The sequence below is a fragment of the Trachemys scripta genome, chromosome 1 (assembly GCF_013100865.1).
Source record: "Trachemys scripta elegans isolate TJP31775 chromosome 1, CAS_Tse_1.0, whole genome shotgun sequence".
NCBI classification, from domain to species: Eukaryota; Metazoa; Chordata; order Testudines; family Emydidae; genus Trachemys; species Trachemys scripta.
In genome coordinates this window covers 108,126,736-108,145,166 of record NC_048298.1, presented here as the reverse complement: position 1 = coordinate 108,145,166, position 18,431 = coordinate 108,126,736, and the positions used below count along the sequence as shown (strand labels likewise).

Genomic DNA, 18,431 nt, shown 5'->3' with positions numbered 1-18,431 from the left:
TCTTTTTCTGTTTGTGACTTGTACTCAAGCAACTTATCGGTTTTTCTTCTGGTGGTGGGTTTTTTTGTTTTTTGACTCTTTGTTATTAAAAATTACTTGTTGAATAATTTCAGCAAGTGAATCTGGGTTGATAACCAAGATTCTAAATGTAATCTGTGTTGGTTAGTTTTGATTGGACACAGAAGTCTACCTAGACATTTATAGTGCACTTATCACTATGGTAACTGATCATAATACCTGAGGTCACATGGCATTATTTGTGTTCCCTACATGTGGGATGTGAATATTCTTTCAGCAAATAGTCTCTAAGAGTCCTATTAAAATTCACTGTTTTCATCAACATTCCGGCCAGTAAAATTATTTGCTAGAATATTTCAAGGAACACAAAGGTGAACACAGCCCCAGTGAATTCATTGAAATATCCAGCTGCTAATGTTGTGCAATATTCTCCCCACCCCAGAGAATTCTAAGGGTTGAACTGTGCACACTATGTGTGGCTGGGCTCTTAATGTACATTGTGGCTGGTAAACTCAAGTGCCCATTGTTATTGATATCCTTTTAACCTCTAATTACTGATGTGTCAGAAGCATGCTCAAAATCATTGACAGGAGTGCAAAGTGCTGTTATTACCCTGCTAGAGTGAAAACGCTGCTGTTCAGCCCTGCACTGTTGGGAACAATCACTGCTCCATCCTGTACAACCCCAGTTTATCCACTGCTGATGGTGTTTTCTTTGCACAGAGCATTCATACAAGTGCTAGTATAGTTTTCCCAGCTGTCTTGCATTCCAGGGGGAGATGACTCTGATCTCACAGAGGCGGGCCCTGATTAAAGCCCCCAGAGTGGCAGAGATCAGCTTCTCTGCAGATGAAACCATGACACAGTTAAATGGGACAGGCTGGCAGCAGCTGGGATGAGTCCCGTGGTCTCGTCATCATCCAGGGCCTTCCATCTGTGGGCTGTAAATCTCCTGTTGGTAGTGTTGCTGTGCTTTGCAATCATCCCCTCCTCTTCTTTTCCCCTCCCCCATCCAGTCCAGCTACCCAGCAGCAGCAGCATGGATGCAAGGGCTGGAGTTTTTAATCCAGTAAAGCCTTGCTCTGTTAATCATGCCAGACAGTACTAGCAGCTTCCGCACGTGCCTGCCGCAAGCTGGGTATGATTCTATTTCTGTCCTACCTCCTCAGGGCATTTCAGACTCCACATATGCTCAGCAGCCTTCTCTAATGATGAGTGAGCTTGTCTAACAATAGGAGCCCTGGTGGTTTATCCCAGAGACATTCAAACCCCTCGCCACATCTTCTAATTAGAAAGGACCACCAAATCCTCTGCCCCCCCCCTCATTTTATATCATGCTGGAGAATGAACCTCAGGCTGAGAGCACTGGTGTGCTGCCAATATTTTAAGAAGGGGGTCTCACAAAACTTTCTCCATGTAGCCTGTTTATAAATCCTGCACATCCGGGGGCAAGGGTGGAGTGCATATACTGCAAAGAGAAAGGCTGAGGGACTAAGGGAATCTATTAATTTGTTTTCCTGCTTAAATCAAAACACTCTCATTACCATCACCACTAGCAGGATAAGGGCTCTGTCCTTTTTGACAGAGGTTAATCACATTGTCTCCTTTTGCAGTTTGTTTCCCTTCCTGCTCCCATCTGGTCTGCTCCTCTTTCCTCGTTGTTTTTAAAGAGAAGACATAAGGACTATCACATCTAACATGGAAACTGCAGGGGTGATTTAGGCATGCACAATATAATTGCTCAGTTTGGAATTTGGACAGAATACTGGGGGTTAAACCCCTATTTTGTATCAGATGTCAGAAAATCTTGAATGACTATGAAGTTGTCAGGACTTTGTCTCAGCCAGTGGAGGGCATCCCCAGCTCTAGTGCTCATTAACCCCAAGGCAGGAAATTGGTTCAGCACTGACTCTGGAACTCAGTTACCATCACCACTCCCTGCACCCCTGGATTTGTCTGGGAGGTCTCCCAAGTCCCATATAAGTACTGATAAGACCCAATCCTCCTTGGCTTGTGAGAGTTGACAAGAACTCAGCTTGAGGTGGCATGGTGGCAGGTATGCATGACACATATGCAGTTATCTTTGAAGTACATACACACATTGGCAAGCTTTCAAAACTTGGCTTCCATTTTTGCACAGCTTGCGGGTGCGAATAACCACAGGCACATTTTTGCATGGGTGATCATTTGCTGGTGCAGCTGAGGTAACTTAGACAACTACAAGCACCTGATGGCACCAACAAATCATGCATAGAGGTCTAAATTAACTGCATTATGCACTAGTTATTTGCACAGGTCCAACTGAAGGGAAGAAAGGGGAGGCATAGAAAAGGATAGATGAATATCAGGACCACCCTTTAGATGCATCTCTCCTCAGTAACTAGAATGCCCAGCTAATGTAATTGATTCACAACTTTCCTAGTGAACCTTATTCAGTGAGGATTTTCTCCTTTCCTTTGGCCAGAAGTACAAAGATGTGGAGCCCACTCTGAAGATCAAGGAAGTGGATGGCTTGGAGCTGGTGAAGAAGTTCTCAGAGGAGATGGAGAGCATGCTGCGCAGAAAAGTAGAAGCTGTTGAGGTACAAACTTGAGAACTTTATGGGGAAATCCCCTTCTGCCAACCACAAAGCTAGATGCACTGAAAGCCAAATGTTTAAAGGTATTTAGGCACCTAATGATGTAGATAGGATCCTAGTGGGAGTTACAAAGCACCTAGGCACCTAACTTCCATTGAAATCAATGGGACTCAGGTACCTATGTGCTTTTGAAAATCCCATGAGGTGCCTGCATCTTTAGGCTCCTAAATACCTCTAAAAATATCTGGTCCTGATTTCCCTGCAACTGCTAAGCTATGCAGGTATAAAGGTTATATGAGGAGTTCGTTGCCCATCCAAACAACAGCTGGTGCCTCTTGACTCCATCTGTTATTATGTAGCCACTAGCAGAAAGATACTAGAATACAAACAGAGGAATAGTGGCTTCTACCTCAGCCAGGGGTGAAAAATAAAACAAGTGACTTGGCTAGCTTCAAAATAAATATGAGATAATGAACATTCATTCAAGAGATCCAGGGCTAACCCTCCAGAAGGTGAGACCCCTGCCCTGTGCAGTGAACACTGGCTATTGAAGAATGGCAGCCTGTTTGAATGTTGTGTGGCCCAATGTGGCATACTGTGGCTGTTGTCACTGAGCAATATCCATGGACTGTGAGTTTGACTCTTGCAGCTGCTTGAGAATGTGTATTGTGCACATTAGTTGCTCTCTGATTGGGTGAGGTTCTTTGACCTGTGTTATGTAGGGAAGTCAAGCTAGAATCTGGATCATAATGGTCCCGTCTAGTCTTAACATCTATGACCCTGTTGTGTGCCAGTGTATTTACCCTAATTTTAGAAGTGCAGATCCATAGTCACACAGTCCTGGCTCCTTAAAAACCATTTGGTGTAAAAAAAAAAAATAAAGATGGGCCAAAACCACAATGTTTGGATCTGGATCAAAAGGAAAGTTTAGGTGTGTTCAGATCCAGGGTTTTGGTTTGACTCATCAGAGAGCTAGGGACCTTCCATGAAGATTAGACTCAGATTCAAACTTGGATTGCCTTACTAAGGCCCATAACACAGCTACAGTTTATTGTGCAGTGTTGTAAATGCAGCTGTGTTTGAGCAGGATTCCATCTTAATCTAAACAAACGATCAGTTGATGCCCTGAAACATGAGATTTGATAATGCAGATGATTATTTTAGCTTCCATAGCTGGCAAAGTTTACCAATGGTCATAACGTTTCCTGGCCCTTTTGAAAATCCAGTCATCACACTGCTTGTCTGCGTTCCCTTTATGTTGGTGATAGGCTGAAGCTGGGCTGGCTCTGGGTTGTCTTTTTCACAGGGCTCCAGTTAAAGTGGAATGAAAACTTCTGTTGTTCTTCTGAATAGAAGTCTCTCTCCAGGGCTGCCCAGAGGATTCAGGGGGCCTGGGGCAAAGCAATTTCGGGGGCCCCTTCCATAAAAAAAAGTTGCAATACTATAGAATACTATATTCTCGTGGGGGCCCCTGTGGGATCCGGGGCCTGGGACAAATTGCCTCTCTTGCCTCCCCCCCGCCCCCTTCTGGGCAGCCCTGTCTCTCTCTATGAATATGCTCAGTGCCACGTACTCATTATGTGGGGGGGACAAAGTCTTAGGAGTTAGTACCTGTGAGTACACTCCCCAGATATGAAACTTGCTGCACAGAACTTTCGTTCCTTTATTGGATGCAGGGGAATTTGTAACCTCCCGTAGCTTCCTCTGCTGTGCTGAACTAGATCTGAAGTCCAAGTCACTGGGTTTTCAGTATTTTGTGAACAATTCATGCTTCTGAAAAGACTTGTCTGGTGTTTCCCACTCATCCTCCCTTTGTGTGTGTTTGCATTAGAGGCTGGTGGAAGCAGCGGAAGACGCAGATCTGAACCATGAATTCAACTCCTCTCTGGTGGTACGTTCATATCCTTCAATGACAAAGCCCTGATTCATGTGACAGGGAGCCTTGAAGGAACTGGCCAATAGCCAGGCATGGTCTGCCAATCCCAGGAGCACCCAGTTATCTAACCATCCCATTCCTAGGCATGTTGGGAATTTCCTTGCCTTCAAAGCACCCAGTAGCACATTAATAACTCACTCCTGTCTCATTAGGAGTCATTCTGATTAAATAAGTGATTCCCATGGCAGGTCCAGGGCATGACGGCAGCTCCTCACCCTGCCACAGTGGTAGTAAACTCATGCTGAAGAGCACCCTTCAGATTCTTGCTGCACATGCTGGTGGCAGCTGGGGATGTTGCAGAAAGAAGGGTGCTGATTCCTTCCACTCCAGACTCTCTGGCACCCCCAGCTGTGGCTAACTCATGGGATGCCCTTAAAGGTGATCTCCAAAGGAAGATCTCCTGTGTGCTGTGCCATCCTGGGAGAAAGGGGTGCTTTGTGATCAGTAGGAGAGGAAGTGGAGTTTTAACAGGGGGAATAACAGGGACTCCGAATGATGGGTAAGTGGAAACTCTCCACTTCCTCTTGGATTGGTATATTCCATTGTAAACCTCACTTCTTGTCATTTGGCTGCAAAAAGCTGGTGGGGCTGGTGAGTTGATCTGATCACAGACTGGCAGTGTTTTGAGCATTGGCCTGCTAAACTCAGGGTTGTGAGTTCAATCCTTGAGGGAGCCATTTAGGGATCTGGGGCAAAAATCTGTCTGGGGATTTATCCTGCTTTGAGCAGGGGGTTGGACTAGATGACCTCCTGAGGTCCCTTCCAACCCTGATATTCTATGATTCTATGACTACCAGGTAAGAGTGATGACTTGGCCATTATCAGTTCTACCGGAGCTACCTGAACACAGCTGTCAAAGAGGGTGGGGTGAAGGATTAAAGATCGAGGCTACATCTACACTGCATGCTTCTTTCAGTGGAGTGTAGCGTATGTTCTCAGGTAGTCCCCCTAGCATGGGTTTAAGTAGCAGTGTAGATGGTCAGGTATGGCTTAGACAAGGCGTACAGATATGCGTGAAAGGTATGGGCATGTACCCAAGTACATGGCTCTCTACTTGCCCAAGCTGTGCCTTCCCATATGCACTGCTGTTTTTAGCTGCAGGAAAAGGCTACAGCAGTGGGGAAAATCTCTGGCAGCAGGGAGGCAGTGGGGAAAGGCTCTGCAAGCTCCCTGCTGCTGGAGCCTTTCCCCACTGCAGGGAAGGATTCTGGCAGTGGGGAAGGGCTCCAGAGGGAGGGAGGCAGCGAGGAAAAGCAGGGAAGGATTATTTTTTTTCTGGCAGTACCGATAATAAACTCTCTTGATGTCTTTCCCCTTTCCTCTGTCTCATTGCTCCTCATCAACAGTTTGATTACTACAACTCTCTCCTGATTAACGAGAAGGATGAGAATGATAATTATGTGGAGCTTGGAGACGAATTCATTCTGGAACCAAATGAGCATTTCAATAATCTGCTGGTGAACACAACGTACAGCGATGTGCAACTCCCAACCAATGTCTACAACAAAGGTAATCGGGCTCTTACCTCTGACTTCACAACCCAGTGAGGGGAACCTGGAAACTACAGTGGAATAACAACACAAATAGGAGGGCAGGAAGTGAAAGATAGAGAATAAAGGTTGTACTGTGACTTTAAGGCACTGTCCTTCTGGTGGCAGTGAGGAGCTCTGGGAGGCCTCGTGCCTACTGCAGCAGCATCATTGCAATTGTGCTTGGTTACTGTCCTCCCCTCCTTGTGAATCCACACATCTGCCAGTCACAATCTGGCCTTAAATCAGGAGCTGGCCTATCTCTATTGGAATTGGTGGGCAAGCTGCTGAAACATGGGGCTGCATAGTCCTTACAGGCTGAGGTTCTTGACCACAATTGTCCTAAAGTTGCTGCCCAATTCTATTGACATATCAGGCTGCCTCCAGCCACTGGCTCTGTGCCTGCCAGACTATCAATCCTTCTCCTTGTGTACATTTTGGCAGGAAATGCTCCCTTACTTCTGTCTTAGGTTGGGCTCATCTCCTATGACTGTCTGTATGTGAGCTCAATGAAGCTACAGGTACAAACAGAGGCAGGTGCTGGTGATTATATCCTTAGTGATTACATCATTCCAGGGCCAATGCAAAGAGAGAGGTTTTTTTCTCCTAAACATTTTAAATGAATTTCATGCTGAGCTGACAGCCCTAGGGACTATAATCTAGGGCACAAAAGATACATGTGTTCCATAAACACCCGTTCCCTGGGAGGTCTCCAATCCAACTACTGACCATATTCAGCCCTGCTTAGCCTCTAAAACCACAGGACTTCAGCTACTTAAACCAGGTCATCTATCATCTTGCAAGCAGCCAAGTGATACTCAGACTGAGACTTGGGAGCTGCAAGTGGCTCTTTAATGCGTCGCCTGCGGCTCTTTGCAGCACATGATATTAAAACAGTGTGTGATTTAATTATTAACCAGTCATGAAGCTTTTACTCTGTTACTAACCAATTGTAGTTGGTAAAATAATAATACTTGTTCAGGTTTCAGAGTAGCAGCCGTGTTAGTCTGTATCCGCAAAAAGAACAGGAGTTCTTGTGGCACCTTAGAAACTAACAAATTTCTGCCTGTTCTTTTTGTGAATACTTGTTCAGTCATTTTGCTGTGAGAATAATATATATTAAATGAAACAATGAATTCACACCACTGTGGCTCTTTTGCGTAATGTTGGTCGCTAATTTGGCGCCTGAACCACTGAGGTCTGAGTGTCACTGCTCTAGCCCTTCACTTACAAACACTCGTGAGTCCCCTGATTTATTTGGCCTACAGTGATTCCCTTTTAAAGCTTCGCTATCATTATTTGTTATACTGTTAGATTTAGAAATTATATACACCACCACAAAGTTCAAAAGCTTGAGAGGGTTTTATTGCAGAAAGAGGGTTTTGATCAAAGCCTCTCGTGTCCTGTTGCTGCTGCTCCATTTTACCCTCTCTGGTGCTGGAGTAGATACCACTACAAGCTGTCTCATGTCAGCCTCAGATGTCTTATGTAAATCTTCAGATTTACACAGGTGTAAGTGAGATCGGGGGTCCGGGATCAGAGATCAGGCCTTGGGGGAGAAGCAGAGACAGAGGAATGGAATGAAGAAAACCAGAGGAGGGATATCAAAAAAGAGAGTAATAGGAGAAAGATGGAGGGTTTTAAATCTAAGGTCTTGTCTACACTTGGTAATTGCATCATGTTAGAACATAACTGGAGGAGTCCTGATAACCAGCGCACAATGTTAAACACTCACTGTAACCAGGGACTGTCATGTTTAACATTGTTTCAGCTGGTTGGGCTACCACAGCCAGCTGGTATGATGATATAACACAACAATCCCTGTTTATACTGAGCGCTACATTGTATTTAACCTTGAGTTAATTACCATAACCCCTTGGGATCCTGTTCTAACTTGATGTAAATCACCCAAGGTAGATAAACCCCAGAAGAGGAAGGGAGATGATGTGTGACCAAGCAGAGTTTTAACTTGTGATTGCTAGTGGTGACTTACATTCCAGGATTTGCTTGAACGGTGAAGACAATTCCTCTTGCAATGTTTGTTTTAAAGCCAGTTTCAGTACAATATTTGTCATCATGAAGGGAGTGACAGTAGTGAGGAATACATGTTGTAATTGTGTTCAGACCATGAAGAATCATTGTATGTACAGGCTCCACGCTGTCTAGGTCTTTCTCTTTGTTCCCACCACTCTCCTCTATACTGTGCTTTTTTTCCCCCCTGTTGCACCATTCCTTCCCCTCTCCCTATGTTTCCTGGCACCGCCTTTCCCCACAGACCCTGGCATATTGAATGGAGTTTACATGTCAGAAGCCTTGAATCCTATTTTTGTGGACAATTTCCAAAGAGACCCAACACTGACCTGGCAGTACTTTGGCAGCTCCACAGGATTCTTCAGACTTTACCCAGGTAAAGAGGCTCAGACATTCCTAGCCCTTTCTCTAAAACATGAAACACACCAGGGAAGGGAACACATTGATACAGAACCTATTCTGGGAAGCCTAGGGATAGGTGGATCACTGCCTTCCATTGTAGAATAGTAAGTATGGATTACATAGGGGGCTGGGGTTAGATTCCCCAAAAGGGAGACCTCTTGGAAATAACCACCAACCACAGGTTGCCTGAGCTGATTGAACTGGGATGGTGTGCACCAAAGGCACATTCCTGTAAAAGAGTAACACTGGTGGCAATAGAAGACTCTCATTCTCTAGCCCAGGGGTCAGCAACCTTTCAGAAGTGGTGTGCCAAGTCTTCATTTATTCACTCAGATTTAAGGTTCTGCATGCCAGTAATACATTAACCTTTTTAGAAGGTCTCTTTCTATAAGTCTATAATATATAACTAAACTATTGTTGTATGTAAAGTAAATAACATTTTAAAAAACGTTTAAGAAGCTTAATTTAAAATTAAATTAAAATGCAGAGCTCCCTGGACCAGTGGCCAGGACCCAGGCAGTGTGAGTGCCACTGAAAATCAGCTCGCGTGCCGCCTTTGGCACAAGTGCCATAGGTTGCCTACCCCTGCTCTAGCCACTAGCTACCATACAGGGGGGACAACACAACCAGTGTGTTGCACTTGTGACACTAGGAGGTATTCTGCTTGCCTTTATGAGCTTCAGGCTGACTGCCTGCTGTAGTGCCATCTGCCCTGAGAAAGCCGTGGCAAAGCCTTTAGTGCTCAATCTGGGCCACACACCTGTCTCTCCTTCTACTTTTTAAGGTTCTCAACCATTCTGTAAGAAAAAAGATACAATATTGCCAACCTCAAGAGATCAAATATCAGTCAGACCCCCCCCAAAAATCATGAGATTGGCCCCCCAAAAATCTGTTTTTTCCCCAAAAAGTTTATATTTTGGTTTTGGTCTGTCTTCTGATTGTTTTGAACTCCCCCTGCCCATCACCTGTGTGTGTGTGTGTGTGTGTGTGACAATCAGTGTTGCCCACTCTCCCATATGTATTGGGTAAGGGGCAGGAGCTTACACTCCTACATCTGACCAGCAATTAATTCTGCCCTGGTCCAGCCCTGCTCTGCTCCTTGTGGGATTCTTCATCCTCTCTCCCAGGCCTGCGGGGTGGAGACTGCAGCAGTGTCCTCTCTCCCACTTCCAGGCTGACGGGGGGGAGTTTAGCTCCCAATCCCCTCTTATGAGAATGGTTGGGCTGCTGATGAGAGGGGGAGGAGGGAAGAGCTCTTCCTTTAGCAACTCTAGTTGGTTGCTCAGCCCCAGGAGGCAGGCACATAGGGCAGGCAGCCAATCAGAGGCCTCAAATTCACTAGAGACTGGAGCTTCTCACGTCATCGTCAAACTGGCTTCAACCTCAGCCAAAATCACCTCACAGAGTCAGCAGCACTGCAGATATTGGAGAAAGCTGTGTACAAATGGTATAAAGATGAAAGTAAATGCATTCCCTCCCCAATTTTTCAACGTTCCTGAGAGCACCAGGCACAGCCCAGTGACATTTTGCATAAAAAATTAATCAACACATTCAAGGGACTGTGTGAAGGCCAGAAATTAAAGCTAGGAAAGCTTTGTGTGTATTTATCCAGCGTGCCTGCTGCTATAACTGTTGGAGCTCTGCTGTTGGTTGTGGGGGTCACGTGACCTTGTGAACTAAAATAGTGAGGTCTCAGAGCTAAGCATAATTGAAGGTCTGGTGCCTGCAGGGGTGGGGAGCCAAGGCCTGTTTTCCTGAGTGATTAAGCCACTGAGTCCTCCTTTTGCTGCTCTGTTCAGGGATAAAGTGGATGCCAGATGAGAATGGAGTCATCTCCTTCGACTGCAGGAATCGAGGCTGGTGAGAGATTAGGCCCCACCATCTTTTTCTTTCTCTCTCGCCCCCTTTTTCTCCTCTTCTTTTGGAACTTTGATTGACCCTTGTCCTGATTTTTGTTCCCCCTCCCCTTCCTAGTGTGGGTTACAGAGACCTGAATGGTGAGTGCACAGACGTCACAGTCCACTGTCTGCAGTGGGGAGTCTAATCAGAGCCTCTGTTGCACACTGCTCCTGGGAGAAAGAGATAAGCTAGTGATAAACTAGTGTTTAAGCAATCACATTGTAGCATACTGGATTAGAGAGTGTTGTCCATCCCCTTCCAACACCCCTCCCTCCATCTTGGGGTCTAACATCTCATACGGAATCACTGTCAGTGACACCCTTCTTTATCCCCTCCACTTTATGAGACTGCAGAACAATGGGATGGGACTGTTCAGAGTCCATCAATTCCACTCTCTGAATCAGTCACCTCAGTAGCAGGGATCACTGTTAAATAACATCAAGTTCCCTCTGCCAGCTAGGTCTGAGCATATCACCTCTGCAGCACTCCCAGCCTTTGCCAGTCCTGTAAACAAGAACCCAGGTCCAGCAGAGCACTACTGTTAAACAGCAGGACAGCCTCGTCATATTTATATGAGTGGTACATCCAGCATGGGATAAAGGGTACATTCCCAAGTCTGCCACTGCCAGGCTGCTGCTCCAGACATGCATGTTATAGTGGGTCTAGAATCAAGGACCTGATATGGCCAATGGTATGCCCAGAATTCTGCCTTCCCCGGTGCTTATGTTGTACCAGCTTCTCTTCTCTCCCAATCCTATAAAGGTACATCCAGGCAGCCACCTCGCCCAAGGACATTATAATCGTGGTGGACATCAGTGGGAGCATGAAGGGTCTGCTGATGACCATTGCCAAATACACCATCATCACCATTTTGGACACTTTGGGGGAAAATGATTTCGTCAATATTATTGCAGTAAGTGTATCCCAGTCTAAATATAAAACAACTCACCCTGTCAATCATGCCTGTCTTTCAGCTCCACTAGCCAACCATGCAGGGATAGCAGTAATATCACTACAGCACTTAGCTCTAGAGTTCGATGGGAATGGGAAACAAAAACAAATCAGTTATGACAAGTCAGTTGCAAGTACTTTGAGTGACCAGCAGGGTAGATGCTAATTCCTTATTCACCCTGTGATTGACATTAAAAGCTTGTTTGTTCCTTTTCCTAATTTTATTCCTTTTCTTATTGAAACAAAACTTTAGTAATGATACAAGAACTCAGTCTGCAACTATATCATCTTGGTCTGTGACTCTTTCCTATTTCACAGACTAAACTCAGAGGGACGGAGTCAGTACTGGGATGGGGACACTTGGTGCTTCAGGAAGTGATGGTGCTATTTTGATTTATGGCTGTCATCCCTCTGAGTCAGTAACACTCCAGCCTGGTGCTAGGAGGCATTGTGCTGCTGAAGCTGCTATCTTTCGCGTGAGATGTATAAGCAAAATCCTGACTACTTGTGGTCAAGAAAGAGAGCACTTTTCTGAAGAGTAGTGATATTAACTTGTTTATGTCCTGGCTGGGATTACCATGATACATCAGTCTCTGCACTGACTTCCCATAGAACAGAGTCCAGGAAAAGGTCAAGGTCCTGATTTTCAAAGTTTTCCATGGAATTTCTCCCTCTATGTGACCATGACTTCCTGTGACACCATTGGAACAATAAGACAGTTGACCAGTACAGGGGTGGCTCCTGACCACAGAAGACAGAACTTGCACAGGATCAAGACTATGGAACTCAATGCCAAAGAAAAAGAGAGTGATTGCAAACCTCTTCCCTTTCAGAGCTAAATACAAACCCCAGCTCTTTGCCCAGGATTTCCCATAATTATACCCTCATTCTTATAGATTTATGGGAACACAACACCAAAATCCCTAAGCTTGTCCCCTGCTGGTAGGGAAGGAAGTGAGAGTTCATTGTTATCTGTTTCGGTTGCTAAACTATTCCATTGATGGGAGCCATATAAGTACCTGGATGGATAGATGGAGAAGTGAGCAGTGTTGATTCAGGAACAGAGGGAAATCATACTAAGCTGGGAGGGTTTTATTTGTTAGTTTTTTAAAGAGATGTATATAATATATGTCCCCTTGTGTATTGTAATCTGAGAATTTAAGTGCTAACGTAAATTAGTCTTTTGCACAGATACTAGAGTGTGGAGAAGACTGCTGGAACTCTGTTAATAAAATAGCATTAACCCTGCACCTATGGGTGTGCCTGGATTTAATCTGCCAATATGCTACAATTTATTTAATGTATTATTTTAAAAGGCAGGATTTTAAAAAGTGTAATGTGTCTAGAGCACAAAATTGGCACAATAAAATTCTAAATAAAGAGCAAAATAAAACAGTGTAACTGTAAAATTTTTAGATGCTGTTTTTATCCCTATAAATGTCCTCTTACGAATCTTACTTTCAAGAGATTCCTTTTATCGCTAACCCTATTCTTTTACTTCTCTCTTTTCAGTACAATGATTATGTTCATTATGTTGAACCCTGTTTCAAGGGCATCCTGGTCCAAGCAGACAGAGATAACAGAGAGGTGAGTGCCAGACTCAGAGGTGTTGTTGGGACAGCGCTCTTATTGTAGTTGAGTTAGTGGGACTGTGATGCTTTGGTGGGAAACTCCAAGGACAGGAAGCAACTGATGTCCCAAAAACATGTGGATTTTTATTTCTGAGACCTAGAGCCAGATTCACGGTGACACACTATCTGCTCTGCATCTCACTGGATATGCAAAGCGGCTGTAAACTCAGTGAAGCTGGCTGGTTAAACCAAGTTTACAGCTGATTTGTGTCTCTGGAGCAGCACAAACTAGCCAGAGCATACCAGTCAATCTTTCCTGTCCTATCACAAGGAACAAAAGCACATAACTCTCAAGAGCACTCCGTGTGCCATTTCTAAAAGCTCAGACCTTCCATCCACATCCTTGGCCCTCAGAAAAGTGGGAATTCAGCCCTTTCCCAGTAAATGTCTGGTCACCAATGAACGCTGCAGTCCAGGTTCCCCCTTTCGTAGGGCACTTTTTCAGTGTGCTTTGCTGATAGCTGCTTTTCTAATCTGGGAGTGATGAGCAGCTGTAGCCCTAAGGTGGTCATTGTGCATCTGACTGCTGTAAGATGCACCTCCCTCCTGGCTGGGGTGTATTTTTAGTTCTGATTATATCTCCCTTGTTTCTCTCGCTCTCAATCTTGTGGAGGTGGCTCATACTCACCTTGTCCCCATAGTCCACAGTTAACATTATCAGAATGTTTCTCTCCACATTTCTTACCAAACTCCCCTGTGTTTCACCCTCAGCAAAGGACAAATCTCCAAAGAGAGGCGCTGCTATTTCTGGCAGTTATTTATGAACGTGCTGTGCAGCAGCTTATAGTACAGCACATATGTGAACGTGGGTGCCCCATGATAGAACTGTTATTGGAGTAGCCTATTGACTTTCACATCTGTAGACGCTATAGTGGAAGCTTGCCCAGCCATCTAGAGTAGTCATGTGTCCTGAAATACAGGGTTTCTTTGGCCCTGTGTCACCCTTCTCTCCCCTGTCCTGAGAATTCTGCCTTCCTTCTGTCCGCATCTCATATCTGCCATGTGTTTCTCACTTCATGCTAGCACTTTAAGCAGTTGGTGGATGAGCTGCAGGCAAAAGGAGTGGGGACCGTCAATAAAGCCGTGCTGGAATCCTTCAAAATCCTGAGGGAGGTAAGAGCATTTTGTGTCAAGGGTGTTAAAGAGCATGCTCACTTCTCCCTGCTTCCCCACTCCCCCTTCTTCCGCGTGTCTCATGGCACTGTACAGCTGGCATCATGTCAGGGGGAATTCTCCTAGTGCAGTGAAATGAACGTTTTCTGACAGGGCCAAAAGTTGCTGATGAGCATCTTGGCTGTGATTGTGACATGGATGGTGATGGTGATGATGATGAACTTGGGCACTCTGACTTTAGGGAGCTGTTTGTTTATTAATTTATTTAAAATGCTCAAACCCGTTATGGCTCCCGATGAGGCTAGTAATAAAGGGGGCATTGCCATGCCAAAGGAAAGTGGGTAGCTGACGTGGCATAGAGCCAGTTGCTGTAAATAGTCACCTTTCCCCAGGGAAAAGTGACCCCATAGATCAGTGCCTTGAATCGTTCATAATTATGTCCCTCAGTGCTGATGTTAAATTCATTCTGTTTAATCAGAGCTTATTACTTCATATTTCAGTGCTGTGCCAATTCATCAGTGCCTGAAAATGAATGATTGATTGACTGCTAGCTAAGTGACAGGAGAAGGAAGAGGGGGGCAGACTGATACAGACTAACACAGCTACCACTCTAAAAGGGGGGACGGAGACAGCTTTTTAACAAAAAGGCTTAAAATAACATAATTAAACCGACTGTATTCACTGGGCCAAATTCAGTTACTTGGGTAAAAATCTCTGTGACTTAAATGGGAGCAGAGTTAGGCCAACACTAAGTGTTGTTGAAAATCTCATCCTTATTCTCTCCTCCTATCACATCTCATATTGTCTGGGAAACTAATAGGACTGAGTTCAGATCTCATGTACACCAGTGTTAATTAGGAGTAACTCTCCTGAAGTCAGTGGAGTTACACCCTTGAGAGCATGCTTCCAATCAGGCCTGTCATGCTCTTGAGTCCATGACAGTATCAAACAGCATATAGAAGCTCACAGTGCTGATTGTGATACTGAGGGATACGCTGAAGAAGCTAGTAGTGATTGTGATTTCAATAGCTGTGAGCTGGTAGTGTTGCTAGCAAATATAATGATACTGGTGATATGATGATGCTGGTTGTAGTGACATAAAATGTCACTGCAGAGATGATAATATAAATGACAAGATGATAGCAATCATTCTGATAATGAAGGGTATTAGTGAGCAACGGTAAATGTCATTATGATTAAGGTATTAGATTGTTTTTACTTCTCGGTTTATTTTTGTGTTTAATTTCCCAAGGATCAACACAGTGATTCATATAGAAAATACCATATGTAAAATAAAACAGTGACAGTCATCCAAGGTGTTCCAATCACCTACTATGCCCAAGACAGTCATGCAAGAGTTATTATGTTATGTGAGCAATTGGGACCTCAATAGTCGTCACACAAAAGCATGACTCAGCTTTGTTCCTTAACGATTGCTGAAGAATATAAAAAAAAAAAGAGTACCAAGTCCCAGTGTAACCCACTCTCCTAAGTGCACCTGCAGCCCTAGAGTACTACTAAGGACACTGACACCCTTGATGCTAACAAGATGGTGTTATTGATAGTAAATATGGTGGTGAGGTTAGCTGTACCATGTGCTAGAGGTGTTGACATATTTGGCCTGATTTTCCACTCACACCAGTTTTGCACAATTGGCTATAGTGGAGCTGTTCCTGATTTACTCTATAGTGAAAGTGTGATCAGAATTCTGCCCAGGGATGGTATTGTGGGTAATGGCAGGAGCTGAGATGATAGGGTGGTGGTATTAGCACTAATTGTGATTGGAGCTGATGTGTGAAAATGGTAATCTGGTGTTGTCATTCTGATGCTGATAATGAGATATCGGCAATTACAAGGTGATGCTTTATGGGAAGAGGATGATCTAAAGGATGAGGGAAGCAGTCGTGATTTAATGCTAAAATCATTCATTTGGAATACATCTTTAATGGTCACTTATCTAGTACATCCCTGTGTATGGTGACAAAATTACTCCTCACTAAAACCAGTCAGATCCTCTGCTGGAGTAAATTAGTGTATTGAAATTACTGATTCACAACAGCAGAGTATCTGGCTCCAAGTGTCTAGTGTAGCCCTGATTATCTATAATGATAATGATTACAAATTGCCAAGGGTGGTTTTGCTCCTTAGCACAATTGTTTTTAGAATTATAGGCCCAGGTTTTCCGGCTCACTAGAGATCCACTCAATGATGGACGAGGAGTCTGGGGTTGGAGAAAAGGTGGTATTTCGCCTTCTTTATATTCCCACAAATCTGGGGCAGCTAAGGGCTACTTTGGAAGAGCGTAGAACAGCTTCAGGAGAACAGTTAGCAGCTCTACACCTTTCTGGGATGTCCTCTCTTCAGGGGGAATCCTCAAGAAGTCAGTTACATCAGCTTGACAGCCTTGTACTGCCCGAGTGACACAAAGGGGCTGAAGAAAGACCCAGAATCTGGTCCATAGAGCTTTTGGTGGTATTTAAATTGTAATTCCAACTGTGTCCTAAGCTTCTGGGCCAAGATTTTCAAAACTGGCTGGTGATTTATGGTAGCCTCAATTTTTGGTGAGACCCTAGCCTCTGAAAATCGGACCCCTTTAAAGTGTCTCACATTGAGCACCCAGAAATTGAGGCTAGTCACTTATGACAGCCTTGGCCATTACTTCTTGCTGACTGAGAATAACTGATCCCTTGAAAAAGAATGGTCTAGTGCAGTGTTTTTCAAACTGGGGTCTGCAGACCCCTGGGGATCCGCGAGGGTACTCCAGGGGGTCTGCGGGCCCCACTGATCAACTCCTTCCCCTCCCTACCTCAACTCCTCCCCCTCCCTCCTAGCGCCTCCTGCAGGCCGGGCTGCAGGAGGCGCTGGGAGGGAGGGGGAGGAGCAGGGATGTGGTGCACTTGGGGGAAGGGGCAGAAAGAGGCAGGGTGGGGGTGGAGTGGGAGAGCTTGGGGGGGCCGCAAAAATTTTTAAATCAAAATGGGGGTCCTCGTTGCTAACATTTGAGAACTGCAGGTCTAGCGAGTAGAAAAGGGTAGCTGGGTGTCAGGTCTCCTTGGTTCTATTCCTAGCACTTTCACTGACTCTGTGTAACCTTGGACATATCATTTGAACGCTCCCTGCTTTGATTTACCCATATATAAATTGGGTACAATAATATTAATTTGCCTCACAGGGGTGATGTGAGGCTTACTTAATTAACATTTATCAAGTGTTTTGAAATCCTGGCATGTAAGGTGCTATGTAAGTGCCAGATAGTATTGCTTACCTGTGAGTAAACATTTATCTTGTCTCTCCTCAGCCTTCTGTTCTCTTCAGTGGGGTTGCCTTGCCCCATTCTCTTAATCTTTCCATACAGGACTTATTTTTCCAAACTTTTTATCCTGTCTGTTGCTCTCTTCTGAACTGCCTCCAGTTAGTCTGTCTTCTATGAAACATGGTGCTCTAAACTGGAAGAAGTGTTCTAGTTAAGGCCTACCAAGTGCCAAACAGAGCAGAATAATTACCTTGCATGTTTGACACATAATACTCCTTTTAACACATCCCAAGAGAGCAGTTACCTTTCTTTCAACAGTCTCACATTGTTAATTCATATTGAGTTGATCTGTCCCTGGGGTATACCTTCCTAGCTGGGATTCAGTCTTTGAGTTAACAGACTACAGATTAATTTTCTCTTGTTCTGTATTTGTGCCCATCACTGTTCCTTCCTATGTAAACCAATTTATATTTCTTTTCATATGAATCTCATGGGGTCACACATGTAGGGTATGTCTACATAGCAAAAGTAAAGCCCCTGGTAGCAAGTCCCAGAGCCTGGGTCTAGAGACTCAGGCTTGCAGGGCTTGTGCTATGATGCTAAAAATAGCTGTCAGAGTGGTAGCCATGTTAGTCTGTATCAGCAAAAACAATGAGGAGTCCTTGTGGCACCTTAGAAACTAACAAATTTATTTGGGCATAAGCTTTTGGGGGCTAAAACCCACTTCATCAGATGCATGGAGTGGAAAATACAGTAGGCAGGTATAAATACACCGCACATGAAAAGATGGGAGTTGCCTTACCAAGTGTGGGTGGGGGGGGTCAATGCTAACGAGCCAATGCTAACGAGCCAATTCAATTAAGGTGGAGAGGACTATTCTCAACAGTTGACAAGAAGGGGTGAATACCAAGGGAGGGAAAATCACTTTTGTAGTGCTAATGAGGCCAATGCAATCAAGGTGGCCCATTTCAAACAGTTGACAAGAAGGTGTGAGTATCAGCAGAGGGAAATTAGTTTTTGTAGTGACCCATCCACTCCCAGTCTTTATTCAGGCCTAATTTGATGGTGTCCAGTTTGCAAATTAATTCCAG

General features: G+C 44.6%; 1 protein-coding gene across 1 annotated transcript in view; it reads left to right on the top strand.

Moving 5' to 3' along the window:
- CACNA2D4 (calcium voltage-gated channel auxiliary subunit alpha2delta 4) overlaps positions 1–18,431 on the top strand; it is a 155,081-nt gene that overhangs the window by 15,144 nt on the left and 121,506 nt on the right. Inside the window, exons 3-10 of the mRNA XM_034758909.1 lie at positions 2,482–2,598; positions 4,427–4,486; positions 5,878–6,040; positions 8,336–8,467; positions 10,293–10,353; positions 11,155–11,305; positions 12,856–12,930; positions 13,998–14,087. Coding sequence (XP_034614800.1) covers positions 2,482–2,598; positions 4,427–4,486; positions 5,878–6,040; positions 8,336–8,467; positions 10,293–10,353; positions 11,155–11,305; positions 12,856–12,930; positions 13,998–14,087 — 849 coding nt within the window. The remainder of the gene's footprint in view (positions 1–2,481; positions 2,599–4,426; positions 4,487–5,877; positions 6,041–8,335; positions 8,468–10,292; positions 10,354–11,154; positions 11,306–12,855; positions 12,931–13,997; positions 14,088–18,431) is intronic.